Source organism: Gadus macrocephalus, chromosome 3, assembly GCF_031168955.1.
Source record: "Gadus macrocephalus chromosome 3, ASM3116895v1".
Lineage (NCBI taxonomy): Eukaryota > Metazoa > Chordata > Actinopteri > Gadiformes > Gadidae > Gadus > Gadus macrocephalus.
Genome location: NC_082384.1, coordinates 23,311,961 through 23,334,910, shown reverse-complemented (window position 1 = coordinate 23,334,910; position 22,950 = coordinate 23,311,961). Strand labels below are relative to the sequence as shown.

The 22,950-nt window shown below is 39.6% G+C and overlaps 1 protein-coding gene and 1 long non-coding RNA gene across 3 annotated transcripts in view; one reads left to right on the top strand and one right to left on the bottom strand.

Annotated features, from left to right (window-relative positions):
• dgke (diacylglycerol kinase, epsilon) overlaps positions 1-15,091 on the bottom strand; it is a 20,583-nt gene extending 5,492 nt beyond the window's left edge. Inside the window, exons 1-2 of the mRNA XM_060047404.1 lie at positions 14,669-15,091; positions 8-865 (exon numbers count right to left, since the gene is read on the bottom strand). Of these exons, the coding sequence (XP_059903387.1) occupies positions 8-452 (445 nt within the window). The 5' untranslated portion in view covers positions 453-865; positions 14,669-15,091. The remainder of the gene's footprint in view (positions 1-7; positions 866-14,668) is intronic.
• A 2,787-nt stretch (positions 15,092-17,878) lies between these two features.
• Positions 17,879-22,202, top strand: LOC132454638 (uncharacterized). 2 transcript variants are annotated; one of them, XR_009524967.1, is made up of 5 exons: positions 17,879-17,897; positions 20,251-20,389; positions 21,361-21,437; positions 21,755-21,830; positions 22,021-22,202. It is a non-coding gene; the product is annotated as an uncharacterized LOC132454638 (long non-coding RNA). The 2 variants fall into 2 exon arrangements; XR_009524968.1 differs by lacking the exon at positions 17,879-17,897 and adding an exon at positions 19,047-19,065.
• The last annotated feature ends 748 nt before the right edge of the window (positions 22,203-22,950 follow it).

Here is a 22,950-nt window from a genome sequence, read left to right as displayed (position 1 = left end):
AAGTCGCACAGCTTAGGCTGGGTCCCGCATTGCAGCTCGCACACCAAGCAGTAGCTGGCCAGGGGGACGTTGCCTCGGACCCAGTGATGCTCCGACGTTCCGTTCGACCGAGGGGGGGCCATGATCTCCTTGCACACCAGACTTCGGTCCGCCCGGCGCAGACACTGCTCGTCGGCGCACACCCCGCAGCAGTCGCAGAAGGCTCCGTTCAGGATGTGCTGGGAGCAGACGCAGCAGTAGGTAGGCTTGTGGAAGAGATCCGTGTAGTGCCAGCCGTGCTTGCTCTTGCGGAAGAACTCTTTGGTGTGTATTTTCCGCTTGGAGCGCTGGGTGCTGCACCACAACGTGATCACCACGGGTATGATGACCGCGAGGGACGTCCAGAAGAGCAGCGTCCACTCCTCCCGCGACCCGCGGTCATCCTGCACCTCGTCTCCATCCATGTTCGACATGTATGACCTGTGGGTCGTATGCACTTCCCCCGGAACAGAAGCGGTCAACTATACTCAACGGGACGATATTAATTAGCCTTGGTTTTTGCAGAACATATCTGAACGTCCATGGTATATGCACGTTAAATGCACCGTCCACTTGCGATGTCACAGTGCGAATCGTGCAGATAGACTGCGTTTAAAAGGTTTGTTTGATAACAACAATAGGCTTTGGTGGTCAGCCTACCAAGTCGTGTTTATAACACCGCAACAGCTTCCTGCTGATGTCCTACTGCTGGATGCTGCAGCTGCTTCTGTCCTCTGCTGAGATAAGCCCCTCGCTCTGGTTTCCTGTCACTCCTTCACCCTTCCGTGGGGGGCTGCAGCCTCCTCCTCACAACCGTCCCATGTCAGATCAGATGATACTCCTGCAGCTTTTGACAAAAACAAAACATCGAGAGCTGTCCGTCCGTTATCACGCTGCTACATCAGGAGCCTGTATGCGGAAATGGAAACAATGACGCGGTTTGACGTGTTTCGACGCGTCGGATTCAAAACGTCGATGCTCCTTTTTTTTTAATTAATTGTGGCCATGATATTGGTTTTTGATGCATTGATCCGATATAGGCCTATACCTAATCCACCTTTGATGTAGAGACATATCGTATGACTTTAAAGAAAACAACCACGATATCCATGAATTCAACAAAATATTACACGTTTGTTTTCTGAAGTGGTCAAGTGAAGGTATTTTGGTGTATTTTGGTGTGTGTTTGTGTGCGTCCGAACATGTGTGCTAGGAGTCTGGTGTGGATTTAATTACGTAATAACGTTAATGAGATTGAGCTATCAAAAATATAACAGAATTGAACGTCATTACCACCTGGTGGTGAAAATAACAACCTGAAATTACAACCTGGATACAAATTCTTGATTTACTTGACCAATACGTCGGTCGCAGGAATTATGATGTTGAATGAGTACACCAAATGTTCATAAAAGCACAAGATACATTAAATGAAATGAATATTATAATTAAAATGGCCATCATTCCTCAGCATTATTTTTCTTAGTATGTAATTCTTTTTTATTTAAATCTATTTTTTCTGGGCGTCAGTAACGTGGGGGAGGTCTCAACCTCGTCGACCTGCAGACAGTGACTTACCTACTAAAGCCTCGGGAAGAAAAGGTGAACAACATGAAGACATTCGGGCTGGTTTTCGTTTTCCTGATCTTGGCTGCAGTTTACACAGGTAGGTTCACAGAACAAATACAGCAATATACTGTATGTCTATCATTTTAGAATGAAATGATAGACATACAGGTAGAATAAAAAATCAGTTGAGATTGAGCTGCGTTGCTAAGCAGCTCTTCCGCAGCAAGAGGCAGGAACGGCCGGCCTTCTTGACGAGCCAGAGAGGTCAAAGGTCGACGGTTGCATCATCAGAGGAACATTTGGAATTTCAACACATCTAAGGATTTTTTTTTCTGTGTAGGCCTACTTTAAAACGTCAATATTGTCTGCTTCTTTTATTTGTGTTTTTCAGAGTCTGCTGATGGAACTCTTTCACATTTCAATGGAAATAATTTTTTGATTTCATGTCGATTATGGTGCAAGGTTGGATCCAGCTAATAATAAAGAAAGACAAAACAAATGATACATCAATTAGATACATTATTTACTTCATGGTGGGAACTTGAACCTAGTGCTTATAATTATTAATTATTGTTCAGGGGTAAATGTAAGTTTCTTCTAACTTTCATTGATCTTCTGACCCAAAGTGATTTATTAGGCCTATGATTTATTATAATAATATTATCATTACATTATATATATATATATATATATATATATATATATATATATATATATATATATATATATATATATATATATATCTTATTATATCTTATAATTATTATCATTATTTTTGTAGTACTTATACTAGTAGTATTAGTATTATGATTGCTTCTGCACCAATAATACGTAAATGCCTAGGCTAGTTTTCTTTAAATTTCAATAAATTTGATCTAAACAGGCCTATAGACTTTCAACCACTGACCAAATGGAAGAATATAGCCTAAGGAAATGTTTTTTATTTTGGTGTCATTCTCCCGGTTTGTAAACATTGAGAGCTGTATGTCCGTTATAAATTAATTGTCGCCATGATATTTGTTTTTGATGCATTGATCTGATATAGGCCTTTACCTTCGCCACCAATGATATAGAGACATATCGTATGACTTTAAAGAAAATAAACACGATTTCCATGAATTCAACAAAATATCACACGTTTCTGGTTTCCGAATTGGTCAGGTCAAGGTAGGCCTATTTTGGTGTAGTTTGGTGTGTGTTCATATGCGTCCGAACATGTGTGCTCGTAATCTGGTGTGGATTTTATTAGTAATAACGTTAATGAAATTGAGCTGTCAAAAATAGTACAGAATTGAACGTCATTTCCACCTGGTGGTGAAAATATAAATTACACCCTGGATAAACATTCTTGATTTACTTGTCGAATGCGTCGCAGGAATTATGATATTGAATTAATGCACCAAATTTTTATAAGAACACAAGATACATTTAATTAAATTAATATTATAATTAAAATGGCCATAATCCCTCGGTATTCTTTTTCTAACTATGTAATCTTTTTTCTTTTTCTTTTTATCTCGGTGTTATGGGTGTCAGTGCGTGGGGGGTATTCAACCTCCTCGACCTGCAGACAGTGTCTTAAAGTACTACAGCCTCGGGAAGCAAAGGTGAACAACATGAAGACATTTGCGCTGGTTTTCGTTTTCCTGATCTTGGCTGCAGTTTGCACAGCTAGGTTCACAGAACAAACACAGCAATATACTGTACGTCTATCATTTTGGGCCTCATGAAGAATGCAAATTCAGTTGAGATGTATATAATAACATAGATATAACATACAACATGTCATGTATTACTCAATGTACATACAAACTATTTAGCATTAAGGAAATGTTAAATCTTATGTTTGGGGGACATGACGATGAGGGCCAATCAATTCTCCATTTGATACAGAATGCTGATGCATGTTTGGGTTGTGTGCTCGTTTTGTGTCAACATTTGTTGTCCGGTTATTAATTCCAGAAAAACAGGGCTGTGCATTTAATATAATGCATAATCACTTAAATAATACAAATACTTACATTAAATTACATAATAACGCAAATATACGATAAGATGGCCACTTTAATAAAAAAAAATATATATAGATTTGGATAAGTTCTAAACATTAAGATAAGGATAAAGAGAGAAAGCATGACAGTAAACCATAGCAAAATAATATTAAATAGTGCAAACTGTGTTTGGAGAGTGTGGTTTTTCACGTCGCTGGGAAGGGCTATGGGGGTTTGGGCTACACCGCGCAGCCCTTGACCGAGCGAGCCTCATTCTCACACATCCTCCTAGCAGAGAGGTAGAGCGGGTCTGCCTCTGATGGGAGCCTCCCCTGGGACTATACCTTTAGGGGAATGAGCAGCCCCTTATTGACCGTAGTTTATCATCCTGCACAAGACACACCAACACCTAGTATTGGGAAATAGCAGCGGGATTTTCCAATAGCCCACTCTTTCCTCAAGGCCCAGTTACAAACATTGAAATAAAGACCATCTTTAACCTACTCTGGCTAATAATTAGGAGGATTCTGAATGTTTGCTAAAATACATGCAATATGAATATGACTCAAATCGTACGATTATACTTTGCTTGCCAGGAGTTCTGGTGAATGTACGTAACAAGGACATTCATAAGTGAACACGTTGGTGTGTATTTGTATTTTTGTTGCTATGACCAGATGCCAATCCCATCATGAAGGAGAGCGTTGCTAAGCAGCTCTTCCGCAGCATGAGGATGGATAATACCTACGAGTGGGTAAATTCATAGAGGTCAAAGGTCGACGGTAACATCATCAGAGGAACATTTGTAATTTCAACACATCTAAGGATTTTTTTTTCTGTGTACTTTAAAACATCAACATTGTCTGCTTCTTTTATTTGTGTTTGTCAGAGTCTGCTGATGGAACTCTTTCAAATTTCAATGGCAATCTAATTATTTGATTTTTACGTTGATTATGGTGCAAAGTTAGATCCAACTAAAAATATAGTAAGACAAAACAAATTATACATCAATTATACATTATTTACTTTATGGTGAACTTGAACCTATGTGCTTATAATTATTAATTATTTTTCAGGGGTGAAGTTTCTTCTAACTTTCAGTGATCTTCTCACTCAGTGATTTATTATAATTTATTTATTGTAATTTATTATAATAATATTATCATAATATGATATATATACATATTATTATCATTATTTTTGTAGTACTAATATACTAGCATTAGTATTATGATTGCTTCTGCATCAATAATACGTAAATGCCTAGGCAACTTTTCTTTAAGTTTCAATAAATTGGATCTAAACAGGCCTATAGACTTTCAACCACTGACCAAATGGAAGAATATAGCCTAAGGAAATGTTTTTTATTTTGGTGTCAATCTTCCTGTGTGAAACGCAGTAAACATTTAAACTATCGTCAAACATTACAAAACCAGATTTATACACTTAGACACTGACCCAGTAAATGCTGACATCCACTCACACATGCACTATGAACACATGCATACAAACACAGCTCATTTAAACGTATTTACTGTCTGGTGCCAGGAGATCGTGATGGACCTGATCGAGAGGTGCTGGGAGCAGAAATCAGTCCCGGTGATGGTCTAGCGCCGAGCTGGAGGTCAGTCACCTGTAAGCCGGAACGTCAACGCGACGTTTTCTCGATAATACAGCCTTTAATTTTTAATGGTTTTAATGGTTTTTAATGAGGAAACCTTTGGTGTGTTTCCGCTATGTATATTTTTTTAATGTAACATTTTTTGTTCTTATTCTGTCCTCTGTTCCTTTCAGGGGACCGCGTCCAGGTGGAGCCATCAACGTGACCCGACGGACGCACGACGACAACGAAGACGACGATGAGGAATCAAAGACGAGCGCGCGCTTCTATGTTGGGCTGTTTCCCTGCCGGCCTATATCGAGTGATATCATCTAAACATTAAACGCATAGGCCTAGACAGTAGCGTGCGGTGCCCCTTCATTTCGGTGGGGCAGAAACTACTGGCGTATGACCACACCCACTATTTATATCTATTTTTAACATGTATATTTTGAGCTACATTAAAACATGTTAACTAAACTAATAAAAAAAACGAATAAAAAAAAATAAGAAACTAATAGCCTAATGTTACTGCATGCTTTTGAAGTGCCATCCGCAACACTCGTCATGTCCCTTATAGGGAAGTTATTTCTTCCATATTTTATTTTAACAACGGGCTTAGCGAGTGCATTGCAAATACGTGAAAAGTAGAAATACAAGTCATCAATCAAGCAGAATTTGGCCCGACGATGTGTGCAAATCTCTCAATAACATCTCTTTTGAAATCAGATATTTCTCAATAACAGCTGTTTAAATCAGGTATGAAATCAGGTATACAATTTTAATACCTGCTGAAATAAATAAATAAATAGTCTTCAATGCCGAAAGATACAAGCGGAGTAATTCGATTTAAACAACAACAGTCCTAGAATATGACCATGGGGCAGACTACTTTACGACCATATGGGCGTCTTATAGCGCGGATTGCAATTCTTATTGCAGCCTGCAGGGTTATGCGAGAAACATACGGAGGGACGCGGTCGTTGAGCTCCGCTGCCCCACATTGCATGACACGTTAAACTCAACTAGAATTGCCACCATCAATTTGATATCAACAGACCAAAAATAGTCGGAAAGCCTACAGAAACTATAGATATTTAATGTGAAAATCGCATTATTAAAAATAAACTTGGAGCAATGATTTACTGAGGAACTTTTTTTTTTTGGGAGCATGCTTTTGCAGGGAGTTGGCCGCCCCACCTGCCCACATGGACGGCACGCGCCTGGGCCTAGACCCTCATATTCTAGGTGTGGGATCTCTTAAACTGTCTATTTGACTCATGCATCACATTGGAAATTGTGTATGAATTTAATTAAAAAATAAATGCAAATATGACTATATCATCGGTTTGACAGTCAATGGTATTCTATTGGCTCAATTAATTTAATTCATCCAGGTTATCAACAGAGACCAGATTAGTATATCTGTCCGCCTGATGTTCTTCTCAAAGCGATTTGAAGCGGTTATGCGAAGCGCAGATGGTTTATTTAAATCTATTTTCTAACCTTAGGTCAACTCCCTTAGTCTATTTATTCTTTCCAGAACAAACCGGTTTCATTTAGTTTAAGGAAAATACATTTTGTTTTGTCGTTTTCATTCACTGAACTGTCTCACAAAAGGGAAGGAGGGAGGGAGGGAGGGAGGGAGGGAGGGAGGGAGAGAGAGAGACAGAGAAAGAGGCAGAAATAGAGAGAGACAGAGAGACACAGACAGACAGGTAGAGAGGGTGAGACACAGCTTTATGCACGATATTTCACCTATAAAACTCCCTTATCTAATACTACGGATTCTACTACCGATTTCTGAGTGGGCTACGAGGGAACTATCTGCCGGAGGTCTGCTGGGTTGCGTCTAAATCTGGGGGGGCGTACAACATCACCATGGTTACTACAAGACATATGGATCACCATGGTTACTCACACCAAGCCTGCTCCAGATGCAGGGCAGGATCTCGTTTAATAGGCCAGACCTGAACAAAGTCCCGCCCACTGTGCCTAAGGAGGACAACCGGACCAATCAGGGTCTCTCGCTTCATTTGAACGGTCACAGTGGGGTCGGAGCATTGGAGACCCAGAGAAGGGGGGGGGGGGGGGGGTCATCCAGGACAACACCCTCTCATTCGCACCCCATTTTCACAACACCACCCGAACTGCATTCTTCCACCTCCGCAACATCGCCAGACTCCGCCCATCACTGACCCAATCCAGCACTGAAATCCTAGTTCACTCATTTGTCACATCACGCATAGACTACTGCAACGCCCTCCTCACCGGACTCCCCACCAAACTCAACAACAGACTGCAGATCATTCAGAACTCAGCCGCCCGGATCATCCCCCGCACCAAATCATCTGACCACATCACCCCTGTCCTCATCCAACTTCACTGGCTCCCAGTACACTACCGTATCCAATACAAAACCCTACTCCTCACCTACAAAGCTCTCCACAACCTAGCCCCCAGTTACCTCTGCGACCTCCTCCAAGAATACACTCCCTCCCGCTCCCTCCGCTCAACCTCTGCTGGACTGTATCCCCAAATCACGACTCATAACAATGGGTGCCCGATCATTCAGCTGTTCAGCACCCAGGCTCTGGAACTCCCTCCCCCCACACATAAAACAGTCAGACACCATTACAACCTTCAAGTCACAACTCAAAACTCACCTGTTCAAACTCGCACACAACGTCTAACTGATCACTGTCTTGATTGTTTGTTTGTTTTGTCTTGTTTTTGTTTTTTTTCCACAGTCTTGTTTTTAAACAATTTATGATGACTTTATGCTCTGTAAGGTGACCTTGAGTGCCTTGAAAGGCGCCTCTTAAATGTATTATATATATATATATATATAATTCATTTTATATATTTTTTTTCCTTTTTTCCTTTTCATTTTTTTCTTGTGAGAGTAGGTGGGGCCGAGCCCCACTTGCCCCTAATGACCAGTTGCCATTAGTATGTAATTCTTTTTTAATAAAATCTGTTTTGTCTGAGTGTCAGTGACGTGGCTTTAGGAGGTTAAAACCTCCTCGACCTGCAGACAGTGTCGTACGTACTAAAGCCCCGGGAAGCAAAGGTGAACAACCGGAAGACATTCGCACTGGTTTTCGTTTTCCTGATCTTGGCTGCAGTTTACACAGGTAGGTTCACAGAACAATTAAAGCAATATACTGTACGCCTATCATTTTGGGCCTCAGGTAGAATGAAAATTCAGTTGAGATTTACACATATAGTATGTATACATATAATATATTACATTTCATGTTTTACTCAATGTACAAACAAACTATTTAGCATTGAGAAAACGTAAAATATTATATTTGGGGGACATAACGATAAGGCAAAACAGTTTTCCATTTGATGCAGAATGCTGATGCATGTTTGGGTTGTGTGGTCGTTTTGTGTTAAAAAATTTTCTCTGGTTATTAATTCCAAAAAAACAGGGCTGTGCATGAATGGACACTTCTGTTTCCTGTAGCCCCACCAAAAAACTTGTTCCTCCTCGTGGCAAAGTCACGCCCCTTCCGGTAGAGCCCATGCACGGGACCTATGAGATCGAAAAATATGAATGGGTTTCAATGGAGAGAAAGTAAATATTTTCTGGACCCAGGGCCTAAAAAAAAAAAAAGTTTGGTTCCTGTTGGTTGTCAGTTGAGGTCATGGGTAGGTAGGGAATTTTTATTTATTTTTTTTTTTATTTTTTTTTTCCCAGCGGCAGCGAATGATGGGTAGGTTGTTTTCATTTAAAAACGAGAAAATTCGCTCATCCTTGTACAGAATGAAGAGGTGCTGTACCAAAACGTAATTATAGTTTGCATCAAAAATATATATATATTTAAATGATCATTTTTCATGCAAAGAAAACTAAACATTGACGTGAAGAAGTTTGATAATGTCCATTATAAGTTGGGGCACGTGGAGGGTTTCAGTTATGCCGATGGAGAGATTGTTGAGTCAGTCGCAGGGAGCGTGACGGCACACACGAGACATGTAGTCTTTCTCATTGTGTTTTCTCTACAGCCTTAAACTGAACAATTTCACAATAAACGGTCTAACTCTTGACATGAAAAAATATAATTTAGATCCATAAACAACATATGTGTAATCCAGGGCATATAAAGACCGGGACCAGAAGATAATTACTTTCTCTCCATTGAAACCCATACATATTTTTCGATCTCATAGGTCCCATGGGCTCTATCGGAAGGGGCATCTGTGGATGTATTTGTGGATGTGTGTGTGTGGGGGGGGGAGCCTCCCCTAGGACTATAGCTTTGGTGAATGAGCAGCCCCTTATTGACCATAGTTTATCACCATGCAAGACACACCAACACCAAAAAGTACTGGGAAATAGCAGCTGGATTTTCCGATAGCCCACTCTTTCCTCAAAGCCCAGTTACAAACATTGAAATAAAGACCATCCTCTGGCTAATAATTAGGAGGATTCTGAATGTTTGTAAAATACATGCAATATGAATGAGTCAAATATTACGAATATACTTTGCTTGCTAGGAGATCTGGTGAATATACCTAACAAGGACATTCATAAGCAAACACGTTGGTGTTTATTTGGCCGTTCCTGACGAGCCAATGAGGGTAAGGATCACAGAGGTCAAAGGTCGACGGTTGCATCATCAGAGGAACATCGGGAATTTCAACACATCTAAGGATTTTTTATTCTGTGTACTTTAAAACGTCAATATTGTCTGCTTCTTTTATTTGTGTTTGTCAGATTCTGCTGACGGAACTCTTTCACATTTCAATGGAAATAATTATTTGATTTTTATGTTGATTATGGTGCAAGGTTGGATCCAGCTAATAATAAAGAAAGACAAAACAAATGATACATCAATTAGATACATTATTTACTTCATGGTGGGAACTTGAACCTAGTGATATAATTATTAATTATTGTTCAGGGGTAAATGTACATTTCTTCTAACTTTCATTGATCTTCTGACCCAAAGTGATTCATTAATCAAAATGTATTATAATAATATTATCATTACATTATATATATATATATATATATATATATATATATATATATATATATTATTACATCTTATAATTATTATCATTATTTTTGTAGTACTTATACTAGTAGTATTAGTATTATGATTGCTTCTGCACCAATAATACTTAAAGGCCTAGGCTACTTTTCTTTCAATTTCAATAAATTCGATCTAAACAGGCCTATAGACTTTCAACCACTGACCAAATGGAAGATTATAGCCTAAGGAAAGGTTTTTTTTTATTTTGGTGTCATTCTCCCTGTTTGAAACGCAGTAAACATTGAGAGCTGTCCGTCCGTTATAAATTAATTGTCGCCATGATATTTGTTTTTCGATGCATTGATCTGATATAGGCCTTTACCTTAGCCACCAATGATATAGAGACATATCGTATGACTTTAAAGAAAATAAACACGATTTCCATGAATTCAACAAAATATCACACGTTTCTGGTTTCTGAATTGGTCAAGTGAAGGTAGTCCTATTTTGGAGTAGTTTGGTGTGTGTTCATATGCGTCCTTGCATGTGTGCTCGTAATCTGGTGTGGATTTTATTTGTAATAACTTTAATTAAATTGAGCTGTCAAAAATAGTACAGAATTGAAAGGTCATTTCCACCTGGTGGTGAAAATATAAGTTACACCCTGGATAAACATTCTTGATTTACTTGTCGAATGCGTCGCAGGAATTATGATATTGAATTATGCACCAAATTTTCATAAGAACACAAGATACATTGAATGAAATTAATATTATAATTAAAATGGCCATAATCCCTCGGTATTCTTTTTCTAACTATGTAATTCTTTTTTTTTTTTTATCTCGGTGTTATGGGTGTCAGTGCGTGGGGGGTATTCAACCTCCTCGACCTGCACACAGTGTCTTACAGTACTAAAGCCTCGGGAAGCAAAGGTGAACAACATGAAGACATTTGCGCTGGTTTTCGTTTTCCTGATCTTGGCTGCAGTTTGCACAGCTAGGTTCACAGAACAAACACAGCAATATACTGTACGTCTATCATTTTGGGCCTCATGAAGAATGCAAATTCAGTTGAGATGTATATAATAACATAGATATAACATACAACATGTCATGTATTACTCAATGTACATAAAAACTATTTAGCATTAAGGAAATATATCTTATGTTTGGGGGACATAACGATTAGGCTAATCAATTTTCCATTTGATACAGAATGCTGATGCATGTTTGGGTTGTGTGCTCGTTTTGTGTCAACATTTGTTGTCCGGTTATTAATTCCAAAAAAACAGGGCTGTGCATTTAATAAAATGCCTCATGTATAATCACTTACATAATACAAATATTTACATTAAATAACATAATAACGCAGGCCTATACGATAAAATGGCTTCTTTAATAAAAAAAAAGAAGATTTGGATAAGTTCTAAACGTTAAGATAAGGATAAAGAGAGAAGCCATGACAGTAAACCATAGCAAAATAATATTAAATAGTGCAAACTGTGTTTGGAGAGTGTGGTTTGTCACGTCGCTGGGAAGGGCTATGGGGGTTTGGGCTACACCGCGCAGCCCTTGACCGAGCGAGCCTCATTCTCACACATCCTCCTAGCAGAGAGGTAGAGCGGGTCTGCCTCTGATGGGAGCCTCCCCTGGGACTATACCTTTAGGGGAATGAGCAGCCCCTTATTGACCGTAGTTTATCATCCTGCACAAGACACACCAACACCTAGTATTGGGAAATAGCAGCGGGATTTTCCAATAGCCCACTCTTTCCACAAGGCCCAGTTACAAACATTGAAATAAAGACCATCCTTAACCTACTCTGGCTAATAATTAGGAGGATTCTGAATGTTTGCTAAAATACATGCAATATGAATATGACTCAAATCGTACGATTATACTTTGCTTGCCAGGAGTTCTGGTGAATGTACGTAACAAGGACATTCATAAGAGAACACGTTGGTGTGTATTTGTATTTTTGTTGCTATGACCAGATGCCAATCCCATCATGAAGGAGAGCGTTGCTAAGCAGCCCTTCCGCAGCAAGAGGCAGATTATAATCATCAATAATGAAGGAGGAAAGGTAAGGTTCACAGATGTCAAAGGTCGACGATTACATCATCAGAGGAACATTTGTAATTTCAACACATCTAAGGATTTTTTTTTCTGTGTACTTTAAAACGTCAATATTGTCTGCTTCTTTTATTTGTGTTTGTCAGAGTCTGCTGATGGAACTCTTTCACATTTCAAAGGCAATCTCATTATTTGATTTTTACGTCGATTATGGTGCGAGGTTGGAACAAGCTAATAATAAAAAAAGACAAAACAAATGATACATCAATTAGATACATTATTTACTTTATGGTGGGAACTTGAACCTATGTGCTTCTAATTATACATTATTGTTCAGGGGTAAATGTACGTTTCTTCTAACTTTCAGTGATCTTCTGACCCATAGTGATTTATTATAATTAATTAATTATAATTCATTATAATATTATCATATGATGTATCTATATATTATTATTATTATTATTGTGTAGTACTAATACTAGTAGTATTAGTATTATGCTTCTGCATCAATAATACGTAAATGCCTAGGCTACTTTTCTTTAAATTTCAATAAATTGGATCTAAACAGGCCTATAGGCTTTCAACCACTGACCAAATGGAAGAATATAGCCCAAGGAAATGTTTTTTATTTTGGTTTCAATCTCTGTGTGAAACGCAGTAAACATTTTAAAAACTATCGTCAAACATTACAAAAAAACAGATTTATACTTAGACACTGTCCCGGTAAACGCTGACATCCACTCACACATGCACTATGAACACATGCATACAAACACACCTCATTTAAACGTATTTACTGTCTCGTGCCAAGACGATGCGGGACCTGAACCGAGACTGGCCGCGAGCAGAAGCGACCTGGTGAGGGTCTAGCGCTGAGCTGGAGGTCAGTCACCTGTAAGCCGGAACGTCACCGCGGCGTTCTCTCGATAATACAGCCTTTAATTTGTTTACTCAAATTACTTGAGTTTTAATGGTTTTAATGGTTGTTAAGGAGGAAACCTTTGGTGTGTTTCCGCTATATATATTTTTTTAACGTAACATTTTTTTGCTCTAATTCTGTCCTCTGCTCCTTTCAGGGGACCGCGTCCAGGTGGCGCCCAAAACGTGACCCGACGGACGCACAACGACAACGAAGGCGACGACGAGGAATCAAAGAAGAGCGCGCGCTTCTATGTTGGGCTGTTTCCCTGCCGGCCATCAATGGATTCACTATAGAGTGATATCATCTAAACATTAAACGCATAGGCCTAGACCTTCATATTCTAGGTGTGTGATCTCTTAAACTGTCTATTTGACTCATGCATCACATTGGAAATTGTGTATGAATTTAATTAAAAAATAAATGCAAATATGACTATATCATCGGTTTGACAGTCATTGGTATTCAATTGGCTCAATTAATTTAATTTATGGTTTATTTAAATCTATTTTCTAACCTTAGGTCAACTCCCTTAGTCTATCTATTCTTTCCAGAGCAAACCGGTTTCATTTAGTTTAAGGAAAATACATTTTGTTTTGTCGTTTTCATTCACTGAACCGTCTCACAAAAGTGAAGGAGGGAGGGAGAGAGGGAGGGAGGGAGGGAGGGAGAGAGAGAGAGAGACAGAGAAAGGGAGGCAGAAATAGAGAGAGACAGGGACAGAGAGACAGAGAGACCGGAAGACACAGACAGACAGACAGGTAGAGAGGGTGAGACACAGCTTTATGCACGATATTTCACCTATAAAACTCCCTTAACTAATACTACGGATCCTACTACCGATTTCTGAGTGGGCTACGAACTATCGGGCGGACGGCCGGAGGTCTGCTGGGTTGCTTCTAATCCGGGGGGGGGGGGGGCATACATCACCATGGTTACCACAAGGTATATGGATCGTGAACCGTAACACTCACACCAAGCCTGCTCCAGATGCAGGACAGGATCTCGGTCAATAGGCCAGAACAGAACAAAGTCCCGCCCACTTTGCCTAAAGGACCACCGGACCAATCAGGGTCTCTCGCTTCATACACCACACACGCACGCCAATCAATGGGATGAAAGGTAGAACTCGGTCGCTGCGACGCAAAAACCCACCAGGATACCAGAGGGCGACAGTTAAAGACAACCACCAAACCTGGTAATATTAGTGCATAAAGCGCGCTCTCTCTCTCTCTCTCTCTCTCTCTCTCTCTCTCTCTCTCTCTCTCTCTCTCTCTCTCTCTCTCTCTCTCTCTCTCTCTCTCTCTCTCTCTCTCTCTCTCTCTCTCTCTCTCTCTCTCTCTCTCTCTCTCTCTCTCTCTCTCTCTCTCTCTCTCTCTCTCTCTCTCTCTCGAAATTCATTTTTGGAAAAAGTTACAGCCCTAATATATTACAAATAAAATAATTTTCATAAAAAAGCAAAAGTATTTCAAAATAGAGATTGAGCTTCCTTCATTGGTCTTACTTACGTGTCAGTGTCCCACAATGCTGTTTGTAGCCCTGGCTTGGTGTTTCCCATTCTCTATTCAGCCCTCAGCTCCACCAACAAGGACCTGCCAGGACAGCAGGCAAGGTACTGGGGCCATCACAACCATTACAAATAAATATATACTTTAACACTATTCAGTATGCAGGGCTTTTTGTTTTTGAACTAAGTGACTCTTCTCCATGTATCAGATATGTATATTTAATAAAGTACATTAATTTAGCTTTTAATCTTTTATTGTAGACATCAAAACATTGCAATGATGAAAGTATAGTTTTAAAAGTTGTTCAACTCTAAACTAAGCTTCCGTAAACCTCAGAATAAAATGATACTACTGCAAACAGCTGTAAGAGCTACTATAAGAACCCAATATCATTTTACCATGGAGTAGCCTACACCTCCCGTAGGCCTAGGCAGTGTCCTGGAGGAGAAATCAAAGATAATAGCTGTGAAACAAAAGATTCAGAATGGCCTGTCTTGGTTTAAAGCCCACTCACCACGACAAGGTGCAGGCCAGGAGTGGGAACATATAAGACGGAAAAAACATAAATAGACTGAAAAGCAGAAGACATGAGGCGTTTTGCCTCTAATTTTTCCTCCAGACTCAGGGTCTCAAATTTGTGCTCCAATAGATGATCTACCTCATTCATGTTGTCGACTCGTTTTTGTTTGTGTGCCTCCGACACGTTTGTTAGCAAAGTTATCCATCTCCTTCTCTTCTTCGCTACAGGACTTCTCGCGCGCGGCACGTGAGGTGAGGTGGGAGGTCACTCGAGTCATGACTCTTCACAACGTCACACACTACAGCCAATGAACGGTGAAATATGAAATTACACTGTTGTGGAACGAACCATATATGTCCATGGCGGTCCCGGTGGGGCCAGCCCCACCAGAAGTAATAACCTGCGTCGATTTCAACAGAGGAACACTCTGAGCATGCGCACTTCAATTTTTCAAGTCCAATACACATTACATTGGGCTGATGGGGCTCGCTCGAGCCACTCTTGCCCCTCCAGACGAAATCCGTCTGAAGAAGCAAGCTAGGGTCGACTAAAAATGAACTAAAAGTGCCGAATTTATTATTTGGGAGATTTTTTATAGATATAATTTTTTCTTTTTTCTTTTTCTTTTTTTTCTTGTAAGAGTAGGTGGGGCCGAGCCCCACTTAATAATAATAATAATAATAATACATTTAATTTAGAGGCGCCTTTCAAAACACCCAAGGTCACCTTACAGAGCATATAGTCATCATACAATTTTTTAAAAAAAAAAACAAGACATTGTGGAAAAAGATAAATAAATAAATAAATAAACATAAGCAATAAGAAATAAATAAAACAAAAACAGGACAAAACTAAAAAACAATCAAAACAGTGATCAGCTAGACGTTGTGTGCGAGTTTGAACAGGTGAGTTTTGAGTTGTGACTTGAAGGTTGTAATGGTGTCTGACTGTTTTATGTGTGGGGGGAGGGAGTTCCAGAGCCTGGGTGCTGAACAGCTGAATGACCGGGCACCCATTGAAGTGAGTCGTGATGTGGGGATACATAGTAGTCCAGCAGAGGTTGAGCGGAGGGAGCGGGAGGGAGTGTATTCTTGGAGGAGGTCGCAGAGGTAACTGGGGGCTAGGTTGTGGAGAGCTTTGTAGGTGAGGAGTAGGGTTTTGTATTGGATACGGTAGTGTACTGGGAGCCAGTGAAGTTGGATGAGGACAGGGGTGATGTGGTCAGATGATTTGGTGCGGGTGATGATCCGGGCGGCTGAGTTCTGAATGATCTGCAGTCTGTTGATGAGTTTGGTGGGGAGTCCGGTGAGGAGGGCGTTGCAGTAGTCTATGCGTGATGTGACAAATGAGTGAACTAGGATTTCAGTGCTGGATTGGGTCAGTGATGGGCGGAGTCTGGCGATGTTGCGGAGGTGGAAGAATGCAGTCCGGGTGATGTTGTGAATATGGGGTGCGAATGAGAGGGTGTTGTCCAGGATGACGCCGAGGCTCTTGACTTTGGAGGAGAAGGGTACTGGGAATCCATCGATAATTATGAGTGGAGCTGGGGTGTGTTGTGATTTAGTGAGGGTGGATTTGGATCCGATGAGCAGGGCCTCGGTCTTGTTTCCATTGAGTTTCAGGAAGTTCCTGCTCAACCAGCTCCGGATCTCTTCCAGGCACGTGATGAGGGAAGTGGGGGGGATGGCAGCGGTGGGTTTGGTGGAGATGTAGACCTGTGTGTCGTCAGCGTAGCAGTGAAAATGGACCCCATGGTGACGGAGGAGTGTGCCCAGCGGGAGGAGGTAAGTGGTGAAGAGGAGTGGACCCAAGACTGACCCCTGGGGGACACCCAGTGAGACACCTGAACACCCGGACTTGTGGTTGCTCACTTGCCCCTACTGACCAGTTGCCACTATTAGCATGTAATTATTTTTTATTTAAATCTGTTTTTTTCTGGGTGTCAGTGACGTGGGGGGTATTTAACCACCTCGACCTGCAGACAGTAGCTGTGTTCGAAATCGTTCCCTATACACTCGTTCCCTATTCCCTATATAGTGTACATGATTTAGTGCACTATATAGGGAATAGGGAACGAGAATTCGGACACTACGCTGAACATTTCTAAACGTCATTTGCATCAGTAAATGCGCCGGGTATTTGTGTGACGCAGACAGATGCGCCCACATCATGTAAACAAACCAGGCACTCACGAGGAAAGCTGGAGGTTGTATTGATGTTGAATGTTACATTTCCTTGTTCAAGTATTTTTTTTATTAATTTTGAATGTTAAATATTCTATGTTAAATCCCAAATAAATTGTTGACATTTCTAAACGAAAGCCGGAGACTCCATCATTAAATGTATTCGTTTTCGCGGTTATTCAGCTTCTTCTTCTCCTCCGGAAAAACACGACCGCAATGCATTGTGGTATACAGGAGTAACATGTAGGGAACATCGTATGTACCCTATTTTAAGTCCACTATATAGTGCCCTATATAGTGGACCACTGAGAATTCGAACACCCTACAAAATGGCGTGCACCCTATTTAGTGCACTACATCCATGATAGGGAACGATTTCGAACACAGCTAGTGTCTTACAGTAGTAGAGCCTCCTCGACCTGCACACAGTGTCTTACAGTACTAAAGCCTCGGGAAGCAAAGGTGAACAACATGAAGACATTCGTGCTTGTTTTCGTTTTCCTGATCTTAGCTGCATTTTACACAGGTAGGTTCATAGAACAATTACAGCAATATACTGTAGGCCTACGTCTATCATTTTGGGCCTCAGGTAGAATGAAAATGCAGTTGAGATTTATATAATAGTATGTATACATGTAATATATTACATTTCATGTATTACCCAATGTACAAACAAACTATTTAGCATTAAGAAAATGTTAAATCTTATATTTGGGGGACATAACGATTAGGCCAATCAGTTTTACATTTGATGCAGAATGCTGATGCATGTTTGGGTTGTGTGGTCGTTTTGTGTCAACATTTGTTCTCTGGTTAATAATTCCAAAAAAACAGGGCTGTGCATGATCGGACACTTCTGTTTCCTGTAGCCCCCCAAAAAAACTCTTTCCTCCTATGGCGAAGTCATGCCCCTTCCGGTAGAGCCCATTGGACCTATGAGATCGAAAAATATGAATGGGTTTCAATCGAGAGAAAGTAATTAATTTTGGGTCCCAGTGTTTATATGCCCCGGGTTACACATAAATGTTCTTTGTGGAATTAAATAATAATCTTTCATGCAAAGAAAACTAAACTTTTTCGTGAAGAAGTTTGATAATGTCCATTATAAGTTTGGGCATGTGGAGAGTTTCGACAACGAAGACAACGATGAGGAATCAAAGACGAGCGCGTGCTTCTATGTTGGGCTGTTTCCCTGCCGGCCTATATCAAGTGATTTCTGTAGGGTGATATCATCTAAACATTAAATGCATAGGCCTAGACCCTTATTGACCATAGTTTATCATCGTGCAAGAGACACCAACACAAAAAAGTACTGGTAAATTGCAGCTGGATTTTGAAATAACCAATTCTTTACTCAAAGCCCAGTTACAAACATTGAAATAAAGACCATCTTTAACCTACTCTGGCTAATAATTAGGAGGATTCTGAATGTTTGTAAAATACATGCAATATGAATATGACTCAAATCGTACGATTATACTTTGCTCGCCAGGAGATCTGGTGAATATACATAACAAGGACATTCATAAGTGAACACGTTGGTGTGTATTTGTATTTTTGTTGCTATGACCAAATGCCAATCCCATCATGAAGGAGAGCGTTGCTAAGCAGCTCTTCCACAGCAAGAGGCAGGAACCATAGACATCTGGCAGGAACGGCCGGCTAAGGCCGGCCAACCTGACGAGCCAATGAGGGTAAGGATCACAGAGGTCAAAGGTCGACAGTTGCATCATCAGAGGAGCATTTGGAATTTCAACACATCTAAGGATATTTTTTTCGGTGTACTTTAAAACGTCAATATGTCTGCTTCTTTTATTTGTGTTGATTCTGCTGATGGAACTCATTCACATTTCAATGGAAATAATTATTTTATTTTTATGTCAATTATGGAGCAATGTTGGATCCAACTAATAATAGAGAAAGACAAAACAAATTATGCATCAATTAGATACATTATTTACTTTATGGTGGGAACTTGAACATACTTATAATTATTAATTATTGTTCAGGGGAAAATGTAAGTTTCTTCTAACTTTCATTGATCTTCTGACCCAAAGTGATTTATTAGGCCTGTGATTTATTAATCATAATTTATTATAATAATATTATCATTATATTATATATACGTATATCTTATTATATCTTATAATTATTATCATTATTTTTGTAGTACTTATGCCTATAGGCTACTTTTCTTTAAATTTCAATCAATTCGATCTGAACAGGCCTATAGACTTTCAACCACTGCCCAAATGGAACAATATAGCCTAAAGAAATGTAGTTTTTTATTTTGGTGTCATTCTCCCTGTTTGAAACGCAGTAAACATTGAGAGCTGACCGTCCGTTATAAATTAATTGTCGCCATGATATTTTTTTTTTGATGCATTGATCTAATATAGACCTATTCCTTAGCCAACGATGATATAGAGACATATCGTATGACTTTAAAGAAAATAAACACGATTTCCATGAATTCAACAAAATATTACACGTTTCTGGTTTCTGAATTGGTCATGTGAAGGTCCATTTTGGTGTAGTTTGGTGTGTGTTCGTATGCATCCTTGCATGTGTGCCAGTAATCTGGTGTGGATTTTATTAGTAATAACTAATGAAATTGAGCTGTCAAAAATAGTACAGAATTGAACGTCATTTCTACCTGGTGGTGAAAATATAAATTACACCCTGGATGAACATTCTTGATTTACTTGACGAATGCGTCGCAGGAATTATGATATTGAATTATACACCAAATTTTCATTAGAACACAAGATACATTGAATGAAATTAATATTATAATTAAAATGGCCATAATCCCTCGGTATTCTTTTTCTAACTATGTAATTCTTTTTTTTATTTGATCTCGGTGTTATGGCTGTCAGTGACGTGGGGGCTATTTAACCACCTCGACCTGCAGAACGTGTCTTAAAGTACTACAGCCTCGGGAAGCAAAGGTGAACAACATGAAGACATTTGCGCTGGTTTTTTTCGTTTTCCTGATCTTGGCTGCAGTTTGCACAGGTAGGTTCACAGAACAAACACAGCAATATATTGTCTATCATTTTGGGCCTCATGTAGAATGCAAATTCAGTTGAGATGTATATAATAATATAGATATAACATATAACATGTCATGTATTACTCAATGTACATACAAACTATTTAGCATTAAGGAAATGTTAAATCTTATATTTGGGGGACATAACGATTAGGCCAATCAATTCTCAATTTGGTACAGAATGCTGATGCATGTTCGGGTTGTGTGCTCGTTTTGTGTCAACATTTGTTGTCCGGTTATTAATTCCAAAAAAACAGGGCTGTGCATTTAATAAAATGCATCATGCATAATCACTTAAATAATACATTAAATTACATAACGCAAATATACGATAAGATAGCTACTTTAATAAAAAATAATAGATTTGGATAAGTTCTAAACGTTAAGATAAGGATAAAGAGAGAAAACATGACAGTAAACCATATAGCAGAATAATATTAATTAGTGCAAACTGTGTTTGGAGAGTGTGGTTTGTCACGTCGCTGGGAAGGGCTATGGGGGTTTGGGCTACACCGCGCAGCCCTTGACCGAGCTAGCCTCATTCTCACATCCTCCTAGCAGAGAGGCAGAGCGGGTCTTGTGGGAGCCTCCCCTGGGACTATACCTTTAGGGGAATGAGCAGCCCCTTATTGACTGTAGTTTATCATCCTGCACAAGACACACCAACACCTAGAGGTACTGGGAAATAGCAGCTGGATTTTCCAATAGTCCACTCTAAAGCCCAATTACAAACATTGAAATAAAGACCATCTTTAACCTACTCTGGCTAATAATTAGGAGGATTCTGAATGTTTGCTAAAATACATGCAATATGAGCATGACTCAATTCTTACGATTATACTTTGCTTGCCAGGAGATCTGGTGAATATATATAACAAGGACATTCATAAGCGAACACGTTGGTGTGTATTTGTATTTTTGTTGCTATGACCAGATGCCAATCCCATCATGAAGGAGAGCGTTGCTAAGCAGCTCTTCCGCAGCAAGAGGCAGGATAATCCCTACGAGTGGGTAAATTCATAGAGGTCACAGGTCGACGGTAACATCATCAAAGGAACATTTGTAATTTCAACTATGGATTTTTTTTTCTGTGTACTTTAAAACGTCATTATTGTCTGCTTCTTTTATTTGTGTTTGTCAGAGTCTGCTGATGGAACTCTTTCAAATTTCAATGGCAATCTAATTATTTGATTTTTACGTTGATTATGGTACAAGGTTAGATACAGCTAATAATAAAGAAAGACAAAACAAATTATACATCAATTAGATACATTATTTACTTTATGGTTAACTTGAACCTATTAAACGTATTTACTATATCGTGCCAGGAGATCATGCTGGACCTGATCGAGAGGTGCTGGGAGCAGAAATCAGTTCCGGTGATGGTCTAGCGCCGAGCTGGAGGTCAGTCACCTGAGCCGGAACGTCACCGCGGCGTTTTCTCGATAATACAGCCCTTAATTTGTTTACTCGAATTACTTGAGTTTTAATGGTTTTAATGGTTGTTAGGGAGGAAATCTTTGATGTGTTTCCGCTACATATATCTTTTTTACGTAACATTCTTTGTTCATATTCTGTCCTCTGCTCCTTTCAGGGGACCGCGTCCAGGGGCCCCCCACAACGTGACCCGACGGACGCACGACGACAACGAAGGCGACGACGAGGAATCAAAGACGAGCGCGCGCTTCTATGTTGGGCTGTTTCCCTTCAGGCCATCAAGTGATTCACTATAGAGTGATATCATCTAAACATTAAAAGCGTAGGCCTAGACCCTCATATTCTGTGTGATCTCTTAAACTGTCTATTTGACTCATGCATCACATTGGAAATGTTGTATGAATTTAATTTAAAAATAATTGCAAATATGTCATCGGTTTGACAGTCAATGGTATTCTATTGGCTCAATTAATTTAATTTATCCAGGTTATCAACAAAGACAGTATCTGTCCACCTGATGTTCCTCTCAAAGCGATTTGAAGCGGTTATGCGAAGCGCAGATTATTTAAATCTATAGGCTTTAGGTCAACTCCCTTAGTCTATTTATTCTTTCCAGAACAAACCTGTTTCATTTTGTTTAAGGAGAATACATTTTGTTTTGTCGTTTTTTTTCACTGAATTGTCTCACACAAAACCTTAGCCTATTAATGACCTAAAATAATATAAAAATAAACTTAAAAGAAAATACACCCGCCATCGGTGAATAACAGGGTCCGAGCAAAATTAAAGGTCAAGAACACATGGAAGAGCCCCCCTGGTGACATCTGGGAAAAAATAAATATACCTGTTTGCCCGATTTAGTGATCTGTTTTCCCGATTTAATAATCTGTTTTCCCGATTTAGTGATCTGTCAGCATTACTTATCTGTGGCCACAATTTAATAAATTGCGGGAACGAGATAGGCCTAATTAATTTCTGGCAACAGTTTAATAATTCGTGGGAACAAGATAATTATTCTGTGCCCACAATTTAATAATTCGTGGGAACTAGATACTTATGTTGTCGCCACGAATTAACAATTATAAAA